The 20209-nt window shown below is 42.1% G+C and overlaps 1 protein-coding gene across 7 annotated transcripts in view; it reads right to left on the bottom strand.

Moving 5' to 3' along the window:
* LNX1 (ligand of numb-protein X 1) overlaps positions 1-20209 on the bottom strand; it is a 234837-nt gene that overhangs the window by 28177 nt on the left and 186451 nt on the right. For 6 of the 7 annotated variants that reach the window (XM_039542575.1, XM_039542582.1, XM_039542577.1 and 3 more), the window contains 5 exons: positions 18282-18523; positions 16527-16682; positions 8588-8746; positions 4438-4640; positions 267-638 (listed from right to left, as the gene is read on the bottom strand). In XM_039542575.1, coding sequence (XP_039398509.1) covers positions 267-638; positions 4438-4640; positions 8588-8746; positions 16527-16682; positions 18282-18523 — 1132 coding nt within the window. The remainder of the gene's footprint in view (positions 1-266; positions 639-4437; positions 4641-8587; positions 8747-16526; positions 16683-18281; positions 18524-20209) is intronic. The other variant, XM_039542576.1, reaches the window with a different exon arrangement.

The following is a 20209-nucleotide window of genomic DNA, read 5'->3' as shown; positions in this document are numbered from 1 at the left end:
AGACCTAATCTATACAAATCTTCTCCAAAGTGCCTGGCTCTCCAGATGCAGGGTGTAGGTATTCTGTTCTCATTTTCCACCCATGTACTCTCCCTGAAGGCAGTGGGGTTGCATGGGTTTAAGTGACAGCAGAAGCTGGCCCGTGGCATCTACCCTGCCACTTGATATGGCTCATCTTGTGGCATAGCATTGGATGGGGGAATTATGTTTTTTTTTCAGTCTAGTTAAAGGAGTTCAGAAACTGGGGTCAAGTCATCATGACAAACCTGTATCAGCTGGGCTGCATTTTCCGGACTGCCGTACCGAAGATCATGGCCATTAATAGCTAACACCCGGTCATTTTCTCGAAGCTGTCCATCACGGGCAGCCACACCTCCTTCCAGCAAGTTGAAAATAAATACCCCAGGTTCATCTGCCTTGCGGACCAGCTTTATTCCCAGCTGCTCATCTGGACTGCCTTTGTTTAGAACCACATGAAAACTGTCATCCCTGTTGTAGTGAGCATCAAGAGAAAGTCCGTTGTTACGGCATCGGTACCTCTGCTCTCTGAGCACAGTGAGCCGGAGCACCTGACAAGGCTGCTTCAGAACTGACAGGGCATAGTTGTGAGGAACATTGATGATGTCCATGCCGTTCACCTGGAAGAGAGAACCATAAATCAGCAATGTAAAGAAGCATCTAATCTGAACTGGCACTGCAGACAGCTGATCTATTTACACAGATGTCTTCATGTTCACTGACGTGCAGGATTTGAAACGGTGTCACACAAGAGGCCAAGTTTTTATTATATAATATCCTCCCCCCCAAGGACAGGACGCAGCGTACAGACACTTACTGTCTTTTTCCTCTCTCACTGATTGTCTCCAGACATAACTGTTATTTTTTCAGTTTATTATTGTCCCTCCTCAGGCCCCAATCTCCTTTTGTGTATCTTCATTTTATTCCACTAGTTTCTGATTTCAAACCCAGCTACCCTTCCTCTCACTCCCACTCCTTTTCTGCAGTGTCCTTGTTCATTATCTCACAACCACTTTGGTTACAGTAGACAGTCTGTATCCCCAATTTCCGACCTCACTAAAGAACTTCTAATTAAAATGGGGGGGGGGGAAAGCCCTGAGTAGTTTTAATTCACTGTGGTCCAGAATCTCAGCTTGACGCTTTGCTGATTTACATCAGCTGAGGAACTGGCCCTTCATGTTTCCCTCCATTTCCTGGGTCAGAAGAGTTCACGTTTCTTTCAAATGGCTTCAGACAAAGAACTTTAAATCAATCCTGCAATTTTTGTTCTGTAAAACTGACTGGCTACTGCACTTTATACCTACTAAACGAAAAACATTTGCAGGGTTTTAATTTGCTGGAGGAAAAACCAAACTAGACAACAGCCTCTATGTAGCTTTACATTACAATAGCAGAGCCATTTAACATTTAAAAATGTTTCCATACTGCAACAAAAAAGATCCCCAGCAGGGGTAAAATAACTCAGCTTGGCTTGGTTTTCTAAACTGCTTCTGGGGCCACTAAATGTAGACTCTGCTAACCTGTTATCTTGAACTCTCAGCAATGCTGAAACTCTACAAGGACAAAAGAAGAACAGACTTGGGCTAGGTCTACATTTAAACCATTACAGCAACACAGCTTCATTGCCATAGCGCTTCAGTGTGGACACTCACCACAGCAAAAGGAGGGGTTCTCCTGTCGTAGTAATTAATCCACCTCCCCAAGAGGCGGTAGCTAGGTTGACAGAAGAATTCTTCCATTGATCTAGCACTGTCTAGGGGTCACGTTGGCTTAACTATTGGCTTTTCACACCCCAGAGGAATGTAGCTGCGTCATACTAACTTTTTAATGTAGACCTGGCCTTAAAAATTCAGTAACTCTGGATAGGCTTCTCCTCCAGTTACCTACAAGTATTACGTAGAAGAGAATTTAACTAGGACAAGGAATAAATAGACCAAGAGCACAATCCTGCATTATTGACTACAATTGATTCTGATCTTGCTCTCATTGAAGATGATGGCAAAACTCCTTTATGGGAAAAGGATCAGGCCCCAAGTGGGCAATCAAATCTTAATCTCTAATGTCATGATGCCATGAGGTGCTGGGTACCTCCCCAACAGGACGCTGAGTGTCCTCAGCTATCACTGATGTCAGTGGCAGTTGAGAAAGCTCAGCAACATTCAGGTGGTGCTCTACATCTCAAAAGATCAGGCCCTGTTAGATTACTAGAAAAGAAAACTTAATAAGAGAATTCAGCACAGTGTTCAGTCCCATATACCATTATGTGCCAGCAATGCCCCTCTGCCGTGTACATTGGCCAAACCAGACAGTCTCTGCGCAAAAGAGTAAATGGACACAAATCTGACATCAGGAATCATAACATTCAAAAACCAGTAGAACACGTCAATCTCTCTGGTCACTCAACAACAGACCTAAAAGTGGCAATTCTTCAACAAAAAAACTTCAAAATCAGACTCCAACGTGAAGTTGCAGAACTGGAATTAAATTTGCAAACTGGACACCATCAGATTAGGCCTGAATAAAGACTGGGAATGGTTGGGTCATTACAAAACCTAAACTTAATTTCCCCAATACTAATTTCCCCCTACTGTTACTCATACCTTCCTGTCAACTGTCTGTAATGGGCCACTCTCTTACCACTTCAAAAGTTATTTTTCCTCCCCGCTGTTAATTGATTTATCTCGTTAGACTGACCTCACACTTGGTAAAGCAACCACCATCCTTTCATGTATTTATACTTGCTCCTGTATTTTTCACTCTGATGAAGTGGGTTCTAGTCCATGAAAGCTTATGCCCAAATACATTTGTTAGTCTCTAAGGTGCCGCAAGGACTCCTCGTTGTTTTTGCTAGATGTACTGTACACCAAAGGTCATAAAATGGGGACTATGAAAGGAGGCACCAAGCTGGCTGTCAAAAGTTATAGCTCTGAGGGAATCCTGTCATTTAAATATACAGGGACTCCATCAACTACACACCCTCAAGGCAATGAAAGAAGGGAACTGGTACTGTCTTTGTTTAGTACTATTGCTCTTCTCTTTTAAGAATTGAAATACTATAGATTTTAGTAGCCTGCAGGCCTCAGAAGCTCACAGGCACAGTGTGAGAAATGGTACTTGCAGCAGAAGCCACAGCTGAAATATACAAAAAAACAGATTATTTTAAAGTAGTTGGCCTCATTTTTTGCCCATCCGTCATCCATTTCTATGGAAACAGGTATGGAAGTAGCAGCTGACAGCCAACGTCACCTAGTTATTCAAGCTTTCTTATAGATTTCAGCTGCTGCCACCGACTGAGCTGTTTACCAAACAGCACCTACAGAATTAGGGACTCATCCTGCCAGGTGCTGAGAGTCTCTCAGAGCCAATGAGAACTGAAGGCACTAACCACCCACTGGACTGGGCCTGTAGGAGTTTCAGGGCCAAATTCTCTCTGGTAGAACTCTATTAAAGTTGCATCAACTGAGAATTTAGCTCTCAATGTATGAACAACACTTCCTTTAAAAACACAAATCTACAAGCCCTAATATTAGAACAGTCTTTGCAATGCCCTTAAACTGAATTAAAGATTTTAAAAAAAATCAACATTTCTTTTATTCAAAAATACAAACATTCCTAAACCTTCCCAGTTTAGAAAAACACCTGTGCATTTCTAATGGTGTGGTTAAACCAGATGCCGGAGAGTGACGGGTGAACTTAAAGGTTTGGAGCTTTGGTTAAGTGTCATTCTGCTTATCAGAAGCATATAGGAACACCTTGGCCCTCATTCTGCTACCCCTGCAGCTTCTATAATCATTAGTGCAAAGGAGGTGTAAAATACTGTCAAGCCAGAATGGTAGCATTTCATATGCCCTTTGTGCTAGTGTAAATCAGTGAACAAAGAGCAGGGCAATGGAGAATTAGGCCCCTTTCATCTAGAAGTGGATCTCAAAAGTGTCACTAGAACAGACTGAACTGTACTTCCTGATTCTGGCTGGGTCAAAAATGGCACAGGAGTACTCTCATTGCATTTTGGTCCTTCTGCCTCAGGCTAGGAAGCAGAGGGGCCTGAAACTCAAGAGAAAAATGAGCAAACCAAATCAGTAATCCAGAAAAAGGTTTGGTTGACGTTTTGAGCAAAAGTTAGGGTCAGTTCTTATTTGTGCAATGCAGTTCATCCATCCTTATTCACTGAGACCCCAATTCAGGAAAGCATGCCTACTCAGGACAGCACTCAGATACATGCCTATGTGACAGAAGGAACCATATCAAGTACCAGAGCCTGCAGTTTAATGACACATCTTGTCATGCATTATGCTTCTGTATACACAAACAGGTAAGTCTTACTTCCCTGTCTTACATCCCTATTGCAGTATGTATTTACATTGACTTGTTCTTTGTTAAGATGTTAACCCTTCACCTGGCATTTCCACAGTACCGTACCTTTAGTATCATGTCTCCCGGCAGTAATCTTCCATCTCTGGCAATCACCCCATCTCGATAGATATGTTGTATAATGATGTGGACCAAAGGCGTCTCACTGCCTCCCACAACTCTAATGGCAAGACTTTCTTTGGGATCAGTACGATTGATCTTAATACTGGTAATTTCTCCATCTGGAATCAGGTGATATAACCTGGGGAAGGCTGAAATGCACATAAGTTATTTATCTGAAATAATAATTATGCTTTATTAAAAAAAAACAAACAGGTCTCTGCAACAGATCCAACCAGGTTTTAGCAGTCGATATAGTTTATGTTAAAGGGGAAGAGAGGATGCCCTGGGTTTTTCAGGGATTGTTGTAATTAGTAAATTCAAGGTTTAATGTTTTCTGCAATCAGTTCTTCTCTGCATCTTCTACCTTGATGGACTGCGCCTTCCTCACTCGTAAGTACGATTCTACAGAACACTGCTGGGACCTTCAGAGTGATCCAGGCCGGTGAAATGTATTTAAAGGAAAATTGCAGTGATTTGTTCTAATATTCTAGGAAAACTAAATAGATACTTTACCTCTCCAATACCCTCCCTATTCAGGCAGCTCTTTACTGGCCCCAGGAGTGTCTCAGAGGGATGTGTGTAACTACCAGACAAACCAAGAGCCTGAAGGGGCCGCAGTCTGACCTATTAGCCCAGAACTCATATCTGAGTTGCACTGACTTTCGTATGTGTGTGTGTGTCTGTCTGTCTGTCCAGGACCGATCTGAACATTGCCTACTATTGATTTAGTAGCCCAGGGTTTCAGCACCAGAACAGAAAGTTCAAAGGAACGTTTGGCTCACAAAAACCCAAGGAAATATTTCCTCACATCTTCACGTCTAGAAAGTTTCCTAATATCCAAATTAAAGGGAGGTGGAGATCTTCTGTGCTACTCAAGAGATGTGACGTTTCCTCTATAGGACCCTTCCTACTTCACTGTATGGAGCTCAAGCAAACTCATTGGAATAGGAATCTCTTGCTCCTCCTAACTTAAGTGTGCAAAATGTCCATATTAAAGCAGCATGTACTTGGACAGAGAGCAGACAGAGATCCCTAAGGATCTGAAGTAGACAAGGCTCCATCCAAACGTCAAGGGTTTTCCAAACTCATGGGCCCAGCTACATGAGAAAAAAATGACTCATTACAGACAAATCAGTCATATACAATACCGAAAGGGTTTAGTTTAAATTCTAATTGGGAAATGCAGACTTAAATGTGTCTCAGCATGGAGCCAATTTAATGGAAAGGGACAATAAATCTGGAGTAATCAATAGGGGATGTGCTATCTCCCCAATGCTGTCTATGGCTTGGTTAAACATTACTACAGACCCTTAGTTTCAGACAAATACAGTTAGGCAGCTGGGCGTCCTAGTTATTACTACATGGTGTTATCTCCCAGCTATAGAAAAGTAATACGGCATTATTCCCAATACAGACCCCAATTCATCCAGGAACTTAAGAACGTGCTGAACTTTAAGTATATGTATATATATATATATATATATATATATATATATATATATATATATATATAGCCCCATTGAAATCATGGGATTGCTCACATTCTTAAAGTCTGGCATGTGCGTTAGTACCTTTCTGTAGCAGTACTATACCATATAGAGACAAACTAGCTTTGATTTTAGTAAAAGGAAATTTATTTGAAGGGAACAATGACCTTATTTCCCCTCGATGCTGGAATATTTTTCACCTGACTTAAAAACCCCTCCCGCCGCCCCTCCCCACCCCTGGTGGCACAAAACCATGGTGTTTCCTTAGCTGTATTATATGGAGCTCTGCTGTACTTGAGGATCTGAGCGTAGGTGTATTATCTTTTAAACTACAATTTACTGTAGAAGTATGTTCCTTTCCCAAATCGCACATTTGTCTGTACAATGTTACTGTAATTTTCTTCCCTTTTATGAGTATTAAAACTTTTGGTTCAAATTCATTCCTGTCTAAATCCAAATAAAATCAGTGGAGTTACACTAAGGAAGTATTTGGTTTAATATTATTTTACACATGCCTTAGTATTTTTTAATGTATTCATCTGTCCCAAACCATCTATTACAGAGGTAAAGGCCCCACACATGAGAGAAGGCATTTTGAATTTCTGGCACAAGGCATCTTTTGATTGTAAGAGTGAGCTCACACGAATAACCCACTTTTCTTTTCAAAGAATTGTAATTACCTATTTTTAAAATCAAAGGGCAGAGGTTGCCATTAAAAAGCCAACACTTAACTAGAGTTACAGCAGAACAGTATCAGAGAGCACAGTATTTCCTAGTCTATGTTTGTCAAAGAGCAAATAGATAGAGAGAAAAGCTGAAAAAGAATAGTAGCATTGTGTTGCATCCCTTACCACTCTTTTGACTGTAAACTCTTCAGGACAGGAAACTCTCCTCCATCATGTCTGTAAAGAGCACCTACCAGCAGCACAGACTTGGTCTTTGTTGTTTACATACAGTAGATACAGTTTATTACTGATCTAGGTAATTACACTGCCTCATCACTGCAGTATCTGAGTGCCTGTTTCTCTTACACCCTCCTTTTAGTTGTTTCTGCTACAATACCATCTCCTTTCTGTTTTGCACACGCACTATGTGCCAGATAGGTAGAAGTCATGTTATTTTGCCATGTACACCTATTTTTTTGGGGCCAAATTCAGTGGTGACTTAAAGTGGTTGGATAAGTTACAAACTGAGTAAAACCTATATATTTTATAAAGGATCCACACTTTCAGGGCCTGATTCTCATTTCAACTAATTGGGTGTATAGCTGATAGAAAGGTGTAAAAGGGCTATTGTGTAAATGAGAATCAGAACCCCAATATTTTTCATTGTACCTAATCACTTATAAACCATCTTGTCAGTCTGTACTAGGCATTTTTCATGTCCCCATCTCTATATTAGTTAGGTGCCAATGGAATCCTTGTAGTGTGATCAATGCAACAGATCAAAAAACTGCTTGAATTTCACATTCCATGGCGACTTGTTACAGCTTCTATCAAATTGTACCATTTGATTTTAATCATACTCTGTCTCAACATCTTATTCTCAGAACCTTTTCTGGTGAATTATACTGATTAATCTCTTGATCAGTTAAACACTGTGGGCCTGATACACTACTATGTTATTCCAGTTTTACACCAGTCTTGCTGTAGATTTCAGATGAGTTGTACTAGCATAAAAGTGGAGTACAGGAACAATTGTTATATAGTTTTGGCTCTTTGCTTCATGTATAGACAATTCTTTTAACTAGTTTGTAACCTATTGAGTCTTGCAGTGGCATGTTCCTGTCCTTCACTACCAACTTTTACAGCACCTTAGTTGCAGATATGCCAAGAATAATTTTAATATCTAATTTGCTTTTACTCTAATCAAAAGTGTAATCTACAAAGAAATCTCTCTGAGAATTTTCTCTTTTCTTGCCAGTCACCCATTATACAGGTTTTCCTCTTATACTCAGGTGTGTGTGTTTGATGTCTGTAAAGAACATCCTGTAAAATACAGAATGTTCTTTATAAAAAGTAGACGCTTCTGCCCATAATCCAGGTGAAATAATTGGATTAATCTCTTTATTTCTGCTGATTGTTTCTTTAATGCTCTCCTGGATGGTCTATATTCACAATATCCATTTCTACTTTGAGCCTGGTTTTCAGCTGTATGTTTGTCTAAACTGTACCAGATTAAAAACTAGCTGCTAACCAGATTAGACCCCCTTTTAAGCAGAACAAATCTATTATCCACTTTGATTTCATGGTCCATATGAATTATGAAAATGGTTGATTAAATATACTTTACCTATTTAATATACAAGAAAAAAACTGGAATGGCCTTTTAATTTACTAATATTTATTTCACTCGAAAGAGTTAGGCCCTGGATCCAGCTACTGCTTGCGTATGGATGGATGCCTGTGCCTGAACAGAGCCCCACTGACCTCAACAAGGCTTTGCACAGATGCAAGTCATGCATCACACACAGCTAGTTGCAGGGTCAGAGCCTTAATCTGTGTTCCCCCCATTTATTCCAATTTTCATTGTATTCTTAATTAATTAGGTATCCCCCATCCTCTTTCAGCAGGTTTTCCAGAGCAGGAAAACCATTAAGTATTTCATACCTTTCTTTCCCCATTTACACTTCCAGTCTTTATATATCGTTGAACGGCAGAATCTAGAAAGAAGTAAACTTTCTGTCTTGTTTTTGGTGACTCTGCTTGCAGATTTTTCTCCATACTCTTGTACATTTCTCATCGGGAGTGGTATGGAGCACTCTGAATCTGTCAATAATAATAAAAGGTCATCTGTGTTCAGAAATATCCTATGTACTACTTCCTCAAGCTATACTCCTTTGATAGCAGCATGTAATATTATTGTCATTACAGTTTTAAATAAGACAGTAGAGAATGGCCATTCCTGTTTAAGACAGTACCTCTGTTCGCTTGAAAAGATGTACGACTCTGAGTGTTCATTAGTACTTTAGCTACAGGATTTTTATATGAGACTTTATGTGCCCAAAATTTGTTACTTAATGTAAGCATAAATTCAATGCTCAAATTTAGCAAACTCATATGCTTATTATGCATCTACTGATAATGCTGCTAGTGAAATATCCTATTCCTTAACTTCCTTAGACTAATATCCTGCTCCTTAACAGGAAATATCCTGTTCCTTAACTTCATCAGGTGTGATGAGTGCTGGATAATGTCTGCTATTAGGTTTTAACCCAGCTTGACTAGACTGAATTATTAACACAATTTGCACCCCATGCTGAAATCTATATTCATGCTAGTAGGCTTGATTCACATGAGTAGCTCACTGAAGTCAATGAGTTTATTTGCATGACTAAGGACTACTCACCTAAATAAGGGTATGCAAGTGCAGGCTATCACTTCCTTTACCCTCGTTTCCAGAATTTAAGCAATATAATCAATGTTATAATCAATTGTTAGCAAATACGCAGATCTATAATTCTCACACACAAGTTTGACCCAGTTTGGTTTCTGTGTTACATTAGAGTTATATGAGCCTTGCATATTGTCCTTTGCGATCTGCTTTAATATTTGATTTTCCTAATGATTTTCAGTCACTTAGATAGATCATTCCTGTCTCCAATCTATCCATCTTTAGTTCTCCAGTGAAGTAATCTCTACTTTGGGATTTTACCTTTTTTAACATCTTATTGCTTCTGTTGTTTCTCCAGTGGTATTTCAATCTTCCCAAAGAAGGGTTGGTAGGACTGATGATGTGATTGTTTAAGATCTTATAGTATCTCAGTAAAATTGCACTTGTTTTATTTGGTCAGTAATCACATTTCCCTTTTATAGTCAATTCTTGCCTTGCACAGGCAGGCTAAAACAGGAATTTATCTCAAATGGTGGAAATCCTGCAGGATTACTCTTTTTCTAGGTATTTGTGCCTTGTGCATCACCATGGAATCAGAGTGCTTAAGATCCATCCTTTCTGAGATCTCCACCAGCTGTTTTCTGAGATTTTGGCAAAAACAGAACCAGAAATTCCAATCTGCTGTGGGTGGATTTTAATTTGAAAATCACCAAAAGCAGGTTAGACTCCACATTCTAGGTTTGGGCCACCACTAGAATAAACTTGATTTTTTCGTGTTCTTTCTTTGCTCTGTATAAACTATTTTCCTTTCTTTATACAAGTCTCACAGGCATGATGCTGAAAGGGGGAGTCTAGTTCCCTAAAGTCAACTTTTTCTCATCTTTTCAGTATCTCCATTTAGTGAATAGGACTCTCATCTTGCTCAGGATCAATTCCTGCCTCTTGCACCAAAGCCAAGTAGCCAGGCTTAGTACAGGGAGTGTACCTATACAAGCTTCTCAGCAGCCATTATTGCAGCCCTGAGTCTGCAATAACTCTTTACAGGGTGAGGGGTAGAGACTGGTGGATCTCCATAAGCACAAGATCCACAACCCCTATACCACTCGTACTCCAGCCTGCCCACAGCCTTGCCAGCAACTCACTTGTATTGATCCCCTATAAAGAAACTCCTCAGTGTACAAAGAGGCAGACATCCTGGCAATGTCCACACCAGCTCTACTGCCCTCTGCAGCTGAGAAGAAAAGGGTAGATGTGTCCCTCACTGCAGGGTGCCACCTGCAACATTGCTGTCCCGAGGAGGCAGCCAAGCCTCATGAGACATATGGGAATGAGAAAAATTCAGATAATCAGCTATTTTAAAGTTATTTTAAGGTAAAGCCCATTAAAAAAAAATTCAGTTAATTTGTTTAAAGTAACCAATTTAATATTTACGTATAAACCGCTTTGAAGTTGTCAGAGTTTCAGTGGTTTCCAATGAGTCCTGAATCTTTTTTAGGCCTAACTTTGCCTCTTGAGATTGTCAAGATGACAGCTTCTTGCCTGACCGCTCACTATTCACTCACCTTCCTTTTATTCTTATGCTTTTTACAGAACACTGCAGTTTCCCTGTAAATTCCTCCCCCCCCCCACTGGGATAGCCTCATAAGACCTCTAAAGAGCCAACACTCAGACCACACACTTGTACTCCAAGATACACCTGCTACCTGGATGCGTTTGCTCTCTGTTTGTACAACGCCTACCAGAGTGGAGTCCTGGCCCCTAGGGGCTACCACATTACTACTAATAAAATAATTACAATACAACAGTTACAAAAATGATGCAGTGTGGAACACATTCCATCTAAAATAGCAGAAAATGTCATTCACAATGTCAATCACAATCTCCATTTATTTTACAGCTTCCCAAAATAACTAATGACTGTTACTGAAAACCATCGGCATGAGTACCTGTTACAGTTCCCACAGTTAGTGTTAGCCCTAGGTGGTTTAAAATTAATACTGTAGACTGGTTTGAATGAGGAGTATATACATCTCTGTTGGACAGAAATGAACATAGACAGGGAGGTGCCAAACTAGGAGGATATTGACAGACGTGGAGTACACCATAGTTGTACTGACTTGCTCATGGTATTTGATCAGTTAAGTCGACTGTTGAGGTAACTCACAGTGACAGACCTAGTCATAAGAAATTACATCTTAAATGCAACACACTTGGAGAGGCTACTTCAAAACCTCAACACCTTCTTTCACTTCTCAAAATGTAAAACCATGCATTTTCAGACTCTCTTAGCATTTCAGGGATGAAGTAGGAATTATTTTTAAACCTTATATGCTACGAGTTAGTGTTTAAATGAGAATGGTCTATCAACTTGGATGCCGTATTGTAAACAAACATTTCCTTGCCCATATTGCCAGAAAAAAATATCTGAAATTCTTAAAAATGAAAGAATTTTAAAAATCCAGTTTACTTCTCAGTATTTATGCTTTTTGTTTTTTAGCATTTCAGGCTGAGGCAGAGAGCAAGTCTAAAATTTTTTAGCCTAAATGGTTGGGGTTTGACAAAGTTATCAGCAACTGAAAACAGGGGCTTACCATGGAAAGTGTCAGGCAAGCTTAGCTTTAGGTGGCACTACCAGCTCCATTTATAATTGATCATTAAACTCCTAAGAGAGCCTCTAGGACGCTATAATATAATCAGATTAAAGAGACAATCAGCAGTGTTTAATATTTATCCAATGCCTCCTTGTCCATGGTGAGTGAAAGTACTGTGTGAGGACAAGCTAAATGGAGTCAAGACTATTTCATTGTGGATCTTTCCACTTTAACGAAAAGCATGATGAAGAGGAGTATAGATCATCACTAAGGCTAAGATTTTGCCATAGATATTTTAGTAAAAGTCATGGACAATAAAGAAAAATTCACGGAAGCCATGACCTATCCCTGACTTTTACTAAAAATATTCATGATAAAAAGGGAAGGGACTAGGGAGCTATGGGTGGCTAGGAGCTCTAGGGCCCCCATCACCCATGGTGCTCAGAGCTCCAGGGTCCCCCTGCCCACCCCCACACAGCAGCTAGGGGCTCCGGGGATCCCCCTACCCCTGCCACTGTGGCTGAGAGTCGCCCTGCCCCCACCACCAGGGAACTGCAGGGGTCCCTCTGCCCCCATGGCTGGGGAGCTATGGGTGTCCCTGCCATGGTGGCTGGGGAGCTGTGGGGGTATCCCTGCTGCCCATGAGGCTGGGAGCTTGGGGGCCCACTGCCTCAGGTGGTGGGGGTACCTCACAGTGGGGCTGGAGTCACGGAGGCCTTTGGAAGTCACAGATTCCGTGACCTCTGTGACAAAATCGTAGCCTTGATCATCACTTGAGGCACACAACAGCTAGCCTACCGGTTTCACATTATCAGAGCAGTGCCACAGCGATGATATCAGACTCATCATATGAGGAAGACTATACAATACAACATGGGCTATGGCAAGGAGGTTATTCTAAATGCTGTTCATGCTGTGCAGCTACAGGAAGCGCGTGCTTGGGACGGCATGCCGCGGGGGGCGCTCTGCCGGTCACCGGGAGGGCGGCAGGCGGCTCCGGTGGACCTCCCACAGGCGTGCCTGCGGAGGGTCCACTGGTCCCGCGGCTTCGGTGGAGCATCCGCAGGCGTGCCTGCGGGAGGTCCACCGGAGCCGCGGGACCAGTGGACCCTCCACAGGCACGCCTGCGGGAGGTCCACCGGAGCCGCGAGACTGGCAACCAGCAGAGCTCCCCCTGCGGCATGCCACCGTGCTTGGGGCGGCGAAATTGCCTGTCAGGAAGCACAAGCATCACAAATGAGGTTCTTACTTGCCCCGTACAGACAAACGCAAAACAGTCAGAGACTCCTCAGCCAGGCAAGGGGAGGGAGTTCTGACAGACTAGCAGATCAACCACAACAGACGTTAACTCAAGCTCAGTTGGGCTTTTGTCAAATGGATGACAGCTCCTCACAGAAAGGCTCACCTTTAATTAGTAATAGAGCATCATCAAAAACTTTTACTGCAGCCTGATTTCTGCTATTCAGATGGCATGGGCATAAAAACCATGAACACTTTGGGCCTACTTCTGCACTCACACTGACATAAATCAGGGGTCTCTCTGCTGATGTTAATGGAGGTACACTGGTGGAAACAAAGGGAGAGTCAGACTCTCCCTCTCTCTCTGGAAAAGTTGGGTAATTTGGCCACAACTGACCGGATGAAAAGCCAACCAACAGGGGAGATGTATGTGACAATATAAAGCTGGCAGAGCTGGCTCTGGCATCTGTGCCAAACCTCCCAACCACGTTGGCACAAGGGGCATGTGGTGGTAGACAGAAGGCATGTCAGAGGCAGGAAGGAAAGAGGAGAGGGCAGGGCAGAAGGCAGCTCTGCTACATCAATTCACAACTGGTGTATGGTCCCTTGGGAACCAGAGTAAGCTGTCAAATTAGAGGAGCCCCTAAACTGTTCTAACTTGGGCTGAGGCCAGGGCTGGGGCATCTCGAAACTCAAGGAGCCATAACTAACTCCCTGATAGCCCCAGTATCTTCTGCCCTGAGAACTGCTCCGCACAGGAGAATATCTGGCTTTTGAATCCCATTTTGACTAAACATTGAGTAGCACAGGACATATGTCTAGAAATAAATTGAAGTGAAGTTGACAGCTACAGAAAAAAATTTAAAATAATAATGGCAGCTAAACCATCTGAACTGCTGCTGACCTCTGTGAAAGCATGAGGTACAAAATATAATGTTGGTAAAACCAGCCAGATCTTGAATCCTGCCAGGATTCAATTCATCCCAATATTTACCAGTCAGGATGATCCTGGAAGGGTACAGGCAATGCCTGGAAGCCAATGGGCCACTAAGAGAAAGGTATCTCCTCCAACACAGCACCACACTTTCCAAGAGGTAAAATCTCCCCAAAAGGGATAAGAGACTCAGCAAAGGAGGATGACTCTGCAGCAGGTTGAAAATGCAGCCTGGAGAGAGCTATGACCTGTTTGGCTATCAGACTCTAGCCATCTCCCAAGCCTGTCCCAGTGACAGCACAATTAACAAGATTCAGACTGTAGACTAGACTATGGAGAACAGCTGAAAGAGCCCCCACACTCCACAGAATTGGAGTGTTCTGCTGCCTGTCATGATGATTACAATTGTTTCAGAAAGAACTGTATTCCATTTCTCCTCCAGCAAGAGGAGAGAGACGAGCAAGAACCTTTGAGTCTCTGCTATACAAAGCACCTGCCATAACGAACTGTCAAGGATCAAAATCACAGATTTATATTAAGGGTGTATTTGAATTCTAAGAAATTATTTGTTTACATGCTTGTTTCCAAGATGTAATAGAGCATTTAAAGACAGATTCCCCGAACTGTATAAGTTGCTGCATAAGTTTTTCAAATTTGAGTTCATACAGTTCTAGTAATGTCCATGCAAATAGTATGACTGGCCATTTGAATGCATAATTACTGTGATCACTATGATGGTAACTATATCTGCAAATTGAATAATCAAATGCATGCATGGCTTTTCACATGCAATAGCACATGCAGAGTTTTGTAAATCTAGGCTTTTTAAAGTTTGCTTGCAATTTTTAACTTTAAATTTCAGTGAAACTACTTGGTTCAGTGAAGTTATCAGTGATGGCATCAGGTCAAAGATCAGAACCTTTATAGGTTAAAGATAATATCTTTAAAGAAAGGTTTATGCATTTAGAGTTACCTGGTTGTCATTTAAGTCCAACTTTTAAGTCACTTTATAAATATAATGTGTCTCAGGCTATGGCTACACTTAAACTTCAAAGCGCTGCTGCGGCAGCGCTGCCGCAGCAGCGCTTTGAAGCGCTAAGTGTAGTCAAAGCGCCAGCGCTGGGAGAAAACTCTCCCAGCGCTGTCCGTACTCCACCTCCCTGTGGGGAATAACGGACAGCGCTGGGAGCGCGGCTCCCAGCGCTGGGGCTTTGACTACACTGGCGCTTTGTAGCGCCGCAATTTGCAGCGCTGCAGAGGGTGTGTTTTCACACCCTGCTGCAGCGCTGCAAATTTGTAAGTGTAGCCAAGCCCTCAGTATGTGGAATAAGTACTGAAAAATACAGAAACCAAATGGAGCTTTCTGCATGGAACAAGCAGATAAACGGTGAGAGATGTTGGCGTGGCTCTCTGTTGCCATACGCCTTGTGTAGTCATTTACTCCTGTGCAAAGTGGGTGTAAAATGCTACTGTTTTAACTTGGCAGCATTTTACGCTTGCTGTATTCAGGTGCAAATGACTGCAGTGCAATGGGGAACTGGACTCTTTATCTTCCTAAAACATTGACCTAAGCAAGATGCAAATGGGTGTCTGATCTGGGGATAAGAGATTCCATGTCATGTTCCCATCGTTAAAGTTTAGAGCAGAGAAATAATGAGCTTGATTTAGGCAATCACTCCAAAGATATCGTCACTTCCCCTCCATCCTGATGGCTGCGGGGTTGGCATATGGTGCAGAGCAATTAGTTAATGTTTATGTAGTGCTGTGAGCCTATCAAGTGCTAAGTATTATTTTCCACCCCTCCCTGTCACTGACCATATAGTAACTTCTCTCTATTTCCTTATGACAGAGCACAATGCTCTTGCATTGTCACCTGTCTGACCATCTTAGCATACTTCTGCCACCAAATATCAAACATAAGTGCTGGAACACTGATGATGATATTTTACCTTTGTAAAATACCTTCCACCTACAGACTTGCAAACGCTTAAAAACATCAATGAAGCCTTAACAACCCCCTGTGAGATGTATAGTAGGTATTATCCACATTTTATAGAAGGGGAAACTGAGACACACACTGGATAAGTGGCTTGTCCAAAGTCAAAGAATGAATTGGGGCAGAACCAATAAAAGAATTCAGGTGTCCTGACTTCCAACCCCAGGTTTTAAACACTAGGCCACCCTTGTCTCTGTAGCACGTGTTCTGTTGCCAGAAAAGCCCCAGTCAGATTCCACATCTCTCTAAGTTCTCCCTCTCCTTGTTTGGCTGGTACATTTAAAAAAAAATAAAACAATGAAGTATTTTAAAAACACAAACTAATCCATGACTAGGGCTCCTAGGCACTGCAGTCACACAATACAGTGCTTCTGTTATTATTTATGTAAGACCTGGGTGTTAAATCATCATGTGAGTGGTATATAGAAAAATACACAGGCTGAACAAAGTGTTACCTTCCTCTGCAGCAAGACAGTTTTCAACACACTCCCTTTCCTGGTCAGCCTGGTTGGATACAGCACTGCCGCTTTTCGTCCTTCGAAGGACACTCAAAGCTCGATTTATTTTTTTAAAAGATCTGCTTCTTATAGTGGAACGTTCGAAGGGTCGACCTGCAACAGACAGAGAAAAATAAATAGAATGCAGCAGCTTTGGGTTGTACAACCAACAGAACCACGTCATTTCTGTAACCACAGCTATGCGCAGGGAAGGCAGAGGTGGTGGTGGTGGTGACACCAAGGCTGCTGTAGCTTCTCCCTCTCCTCCTTGCTGTATATGGCTTCCCTTACGTTGTATCTGGCCCCAAATAGAGTTTCGGGCCTGAGAATTCATTAACCTTAATTTGAAGGATTGCTATCCTGTGGTGCCCCCAGGATCTTTAACTCCATCTGTTTAGCCAGCCATAAATGTAGCGTTGATTTCCAGGGGTAGTGGCCTGTGAACAGCACTATTCAAAGCCAAAGCCATACCGTGGATTGGCGAGGGGAAAATGCCTGTAAGGTGAAGGGATAGTGCCACAACAAATGAGCTGGGTATGTTCCACTAGCCCGCAGGAGAGAAATTGGAGGCTGTTGCTAAGTCTGCTATGGAAGCAGCATACGGCACTGCTGCAAAGCCATCATGGTGGCCCCTCCAACCCCCCACCCCAACAGTGCCTTATATTTTAATGGCTAAAATTAGAAGTGTCAGGAATGCTAGCCATATGGCATCCCATCCTCCTGATCAGGAATAGTAATTAGGGAGGTGAGAAACCAAAAGGGGTCCCAGTTCTAAAGCAGGCTAAAGAACTTTAAGAGGTTTTTTAAATTGAGCAAAAAATAATAATATGAAGGAGGAGGGGAAAAAAGAGCAAAAGGGACTTGCAAGACAGTACAAACGTATAATAACTGAAATACAGACTCTTCTGATTTCTACAGGGCCATAGGTATGCACGGCACTTCTTACTCTGTATCTTTCAGTACGATACGCGTACCGTGCATCACCATCTAGTGGTACACAACTCCCCAAAATCAGATTTAACTCCCCGCCCCCAGCCGAACCAAAACAGCAGGGTTCAATTCTATGATGAAGGTCTTTGATTCTGGTGCTCTCTCCCCACCTTTCCGTCTGCCCGCCCACTGCATGCTCTCAAGACCAAAGCATTGGTCTTGGAATCCTAATTCAACTCAGTTTAAATTTTTCCTTTGTAGCCTTGCATCCGTCCTCCCAAGACAAACTCCTTTTGGCTCCCATGCCCCCACAAATACTAGTTCTACCTGCACTATACTCTTCTTCTTACTGGCTATACTTCTTGATGGCTACCTTTGGTCACACTGCATTTTTCCAATATGCTACACTCACTGGGGCTTGGCAGGGGAGGAAAAAATAGGGAAAGAATTTTTGGTGTGGCTAGTTCATTACTGTGGTTCGTTTTAGCAATGCCAGCTCCTCTGAGCTTCATCATCTTGGAATGTTGGCAAACACTCCTCCATTTCCCTGGGAAAATTTTATACCCATAAAACCATTGGTTCATTTCAAGATATTGCTGAATGCATTTGTCACCCTAAATATATTGGTTTATTGGGAGCACGCCTGAACAAGACAAATACATAAAAGGGTTATTACAGAAAACAAACACGTTTCTCTGCTCTCTGACATTTTTAAAGCATTCGGCAAAGTTAATTTCAGAGAGAGGCCCCCTAGCCTCAGAGACTATCCTAGTTAGTTCTTACTTCTGTTTCGGTTGCTCCTACTGGGGTCCTCAGAACTGCTCCCTGACTGGTTGTCTTCTGAGGCAGGGCTGAAGGCTGGATTAACTAGGCCTGGCTCATCTGTCATTAAGGCAATCGCTGCAGCTGCGGAGAGCTCTGGGCCAAGAGCCGCTACGGTTAAAGTGGCACTACAGTCTGGAGAGTCATCTTGTGAACGTCTCTTTCGTTCCTTGGTAAGGCCATAATGGGATGCTCCTTTACATCTAAGGCAAAGCAAAGGAAAAGGATATGTTAGCAAAAGTTGCATTTAAAACATTACTTGCTTAGGACAGAGTGTCTGACACTGACAAATGATTAACAGTACCAAGGGTAACGATTGCAATTAAATCTGTTTCTTGACCTATGAAATAGACACCAAACAATGCGGGAAAATGCCAGTCCTGTCGAGGTTTCACAGAATTAAAATAAATTGAATAGATGCCACTGAATAATTAGTTAAATTATTATTTTACTTGAGAAATCTACTTCAATAGACAATTAGATAGATACAGCCTGTTGGTAGCTGTAGTTTTACTGAGCATAAATGGGAGATGCAGGCATAGCAGGTGATTGATCAAATCAAAGACCGGAATCTATAATCTGTCCTTTGTGTGCAATTAATGAAAGAGACCAGTGTGAGGCTTGAAAGCTTGTTTGTGTCAGCTTATGTTTGTGAAAGAAAAAGCCACATACACAGTGCCTTTGTGAGCTCCTCACCATGACAAATATTCTCTGTCAGAGGAGCTGTCACTCTGTTAGTGTAGCAGCACCGCTCTGTCCGCAGAAGACATCTCTCCCTCCCCTCTTTCCTTTTAAACCTCTTCCTTGAGAGCACCTACTTCAAATCTGGGCTAACAGTATCCATGAGCCAGAACTTCAAATATCAATACCCCTGAATATGGGTGTATTCAACAGTGGAACATCAGATCCAGACCCAGCTAGCTTGAACCCACTCCAGAGTAACACAGACACAGTTTGACACCTTTAGATCAAAAAATTAAACTATTTTAAACTGTGTCTACACTGGTGTTTATGTAGGCTTCTCAGTTGAGTTAAGTGACTCCGTTGGACAAACAACTGTAAAAAACACCTTTTCCCCTCCAGTCTAGACAAGGCCCAAGAGACAGTAGGCAGTGGCCAGCCGCCATCATAAGAGCCCAGGAGAGGATGGAGGTCTGAGAGTCCCACCCGGAATATAGCAGTGGTGAGTGGGGGCCCAGGAGAGGGTGACGATAGCTGTTGTTTGGGGTTAGATGCTCAATCCAAATTCGGATCCAGCCTGTTCTCACAAATAAAAATCCAAACCCTGAATCCTAACCTTGGCAGCAACCAAATCCATGTCAGCCCATTACTAGTTAACAGACACATTTATTCTTTTAAAAAAATAATAAATCAAGGGTAGCTAAAGATGTGGCATTGTGGTAGATAAAAATACACATCTTTCAATTTTAAATATACTTATTTTCAGAGCCTATTGTCTGTGTGTGATTGATCCTATATGACGGAACCGGGACCACACATACACAGTTGCTTTCAAAACTCCTAGGACTGCCTGAAGAAAGAAGAGTTCTGTGATTCCATATTTGATGAGTCACACACTAACACAAAACCATGGGGGTTCAAGGGAACAGCACCTGTCACTTTTCTCCAGCGTCATTTCTACCCCACTACTGCAGCCATCACAAACATGTTCATTGTAATGAATTCTGCTTTTTAATCATTGCCTAATGAGCTTGCCCTACTTACTGTTACTATTATATCTTCCTCATAGCTAAGGTTAACTGATGACTTTCATATAAATGCCCTCTAGGATGCAATCACAGGAATAGCTGCAGAAGTCCTTAGGGACACAAAGCCTTTCGTAATATGTGGTGCACGCATAGAGTAATGCATAATACATACAGTACATG

The sequence above is a fragment of the Mauremys reevesii genome, linkage group 5 (genome assembly GCF_016161935.1).
Source record: "Mauremys reevesii isolate NIE-2019 linkage group 5, ASM1616193v1, whole genome shotgun sequence".
NCBI classification, from domain to species: Eukaryota; Metazoa; Chordata; order Testudines; family Geoemydidae; genus Mauremys; species Mauremys reevesii.
This window is presented reverse-complemented; position numbering and strand designations above follow the sequence as displayed.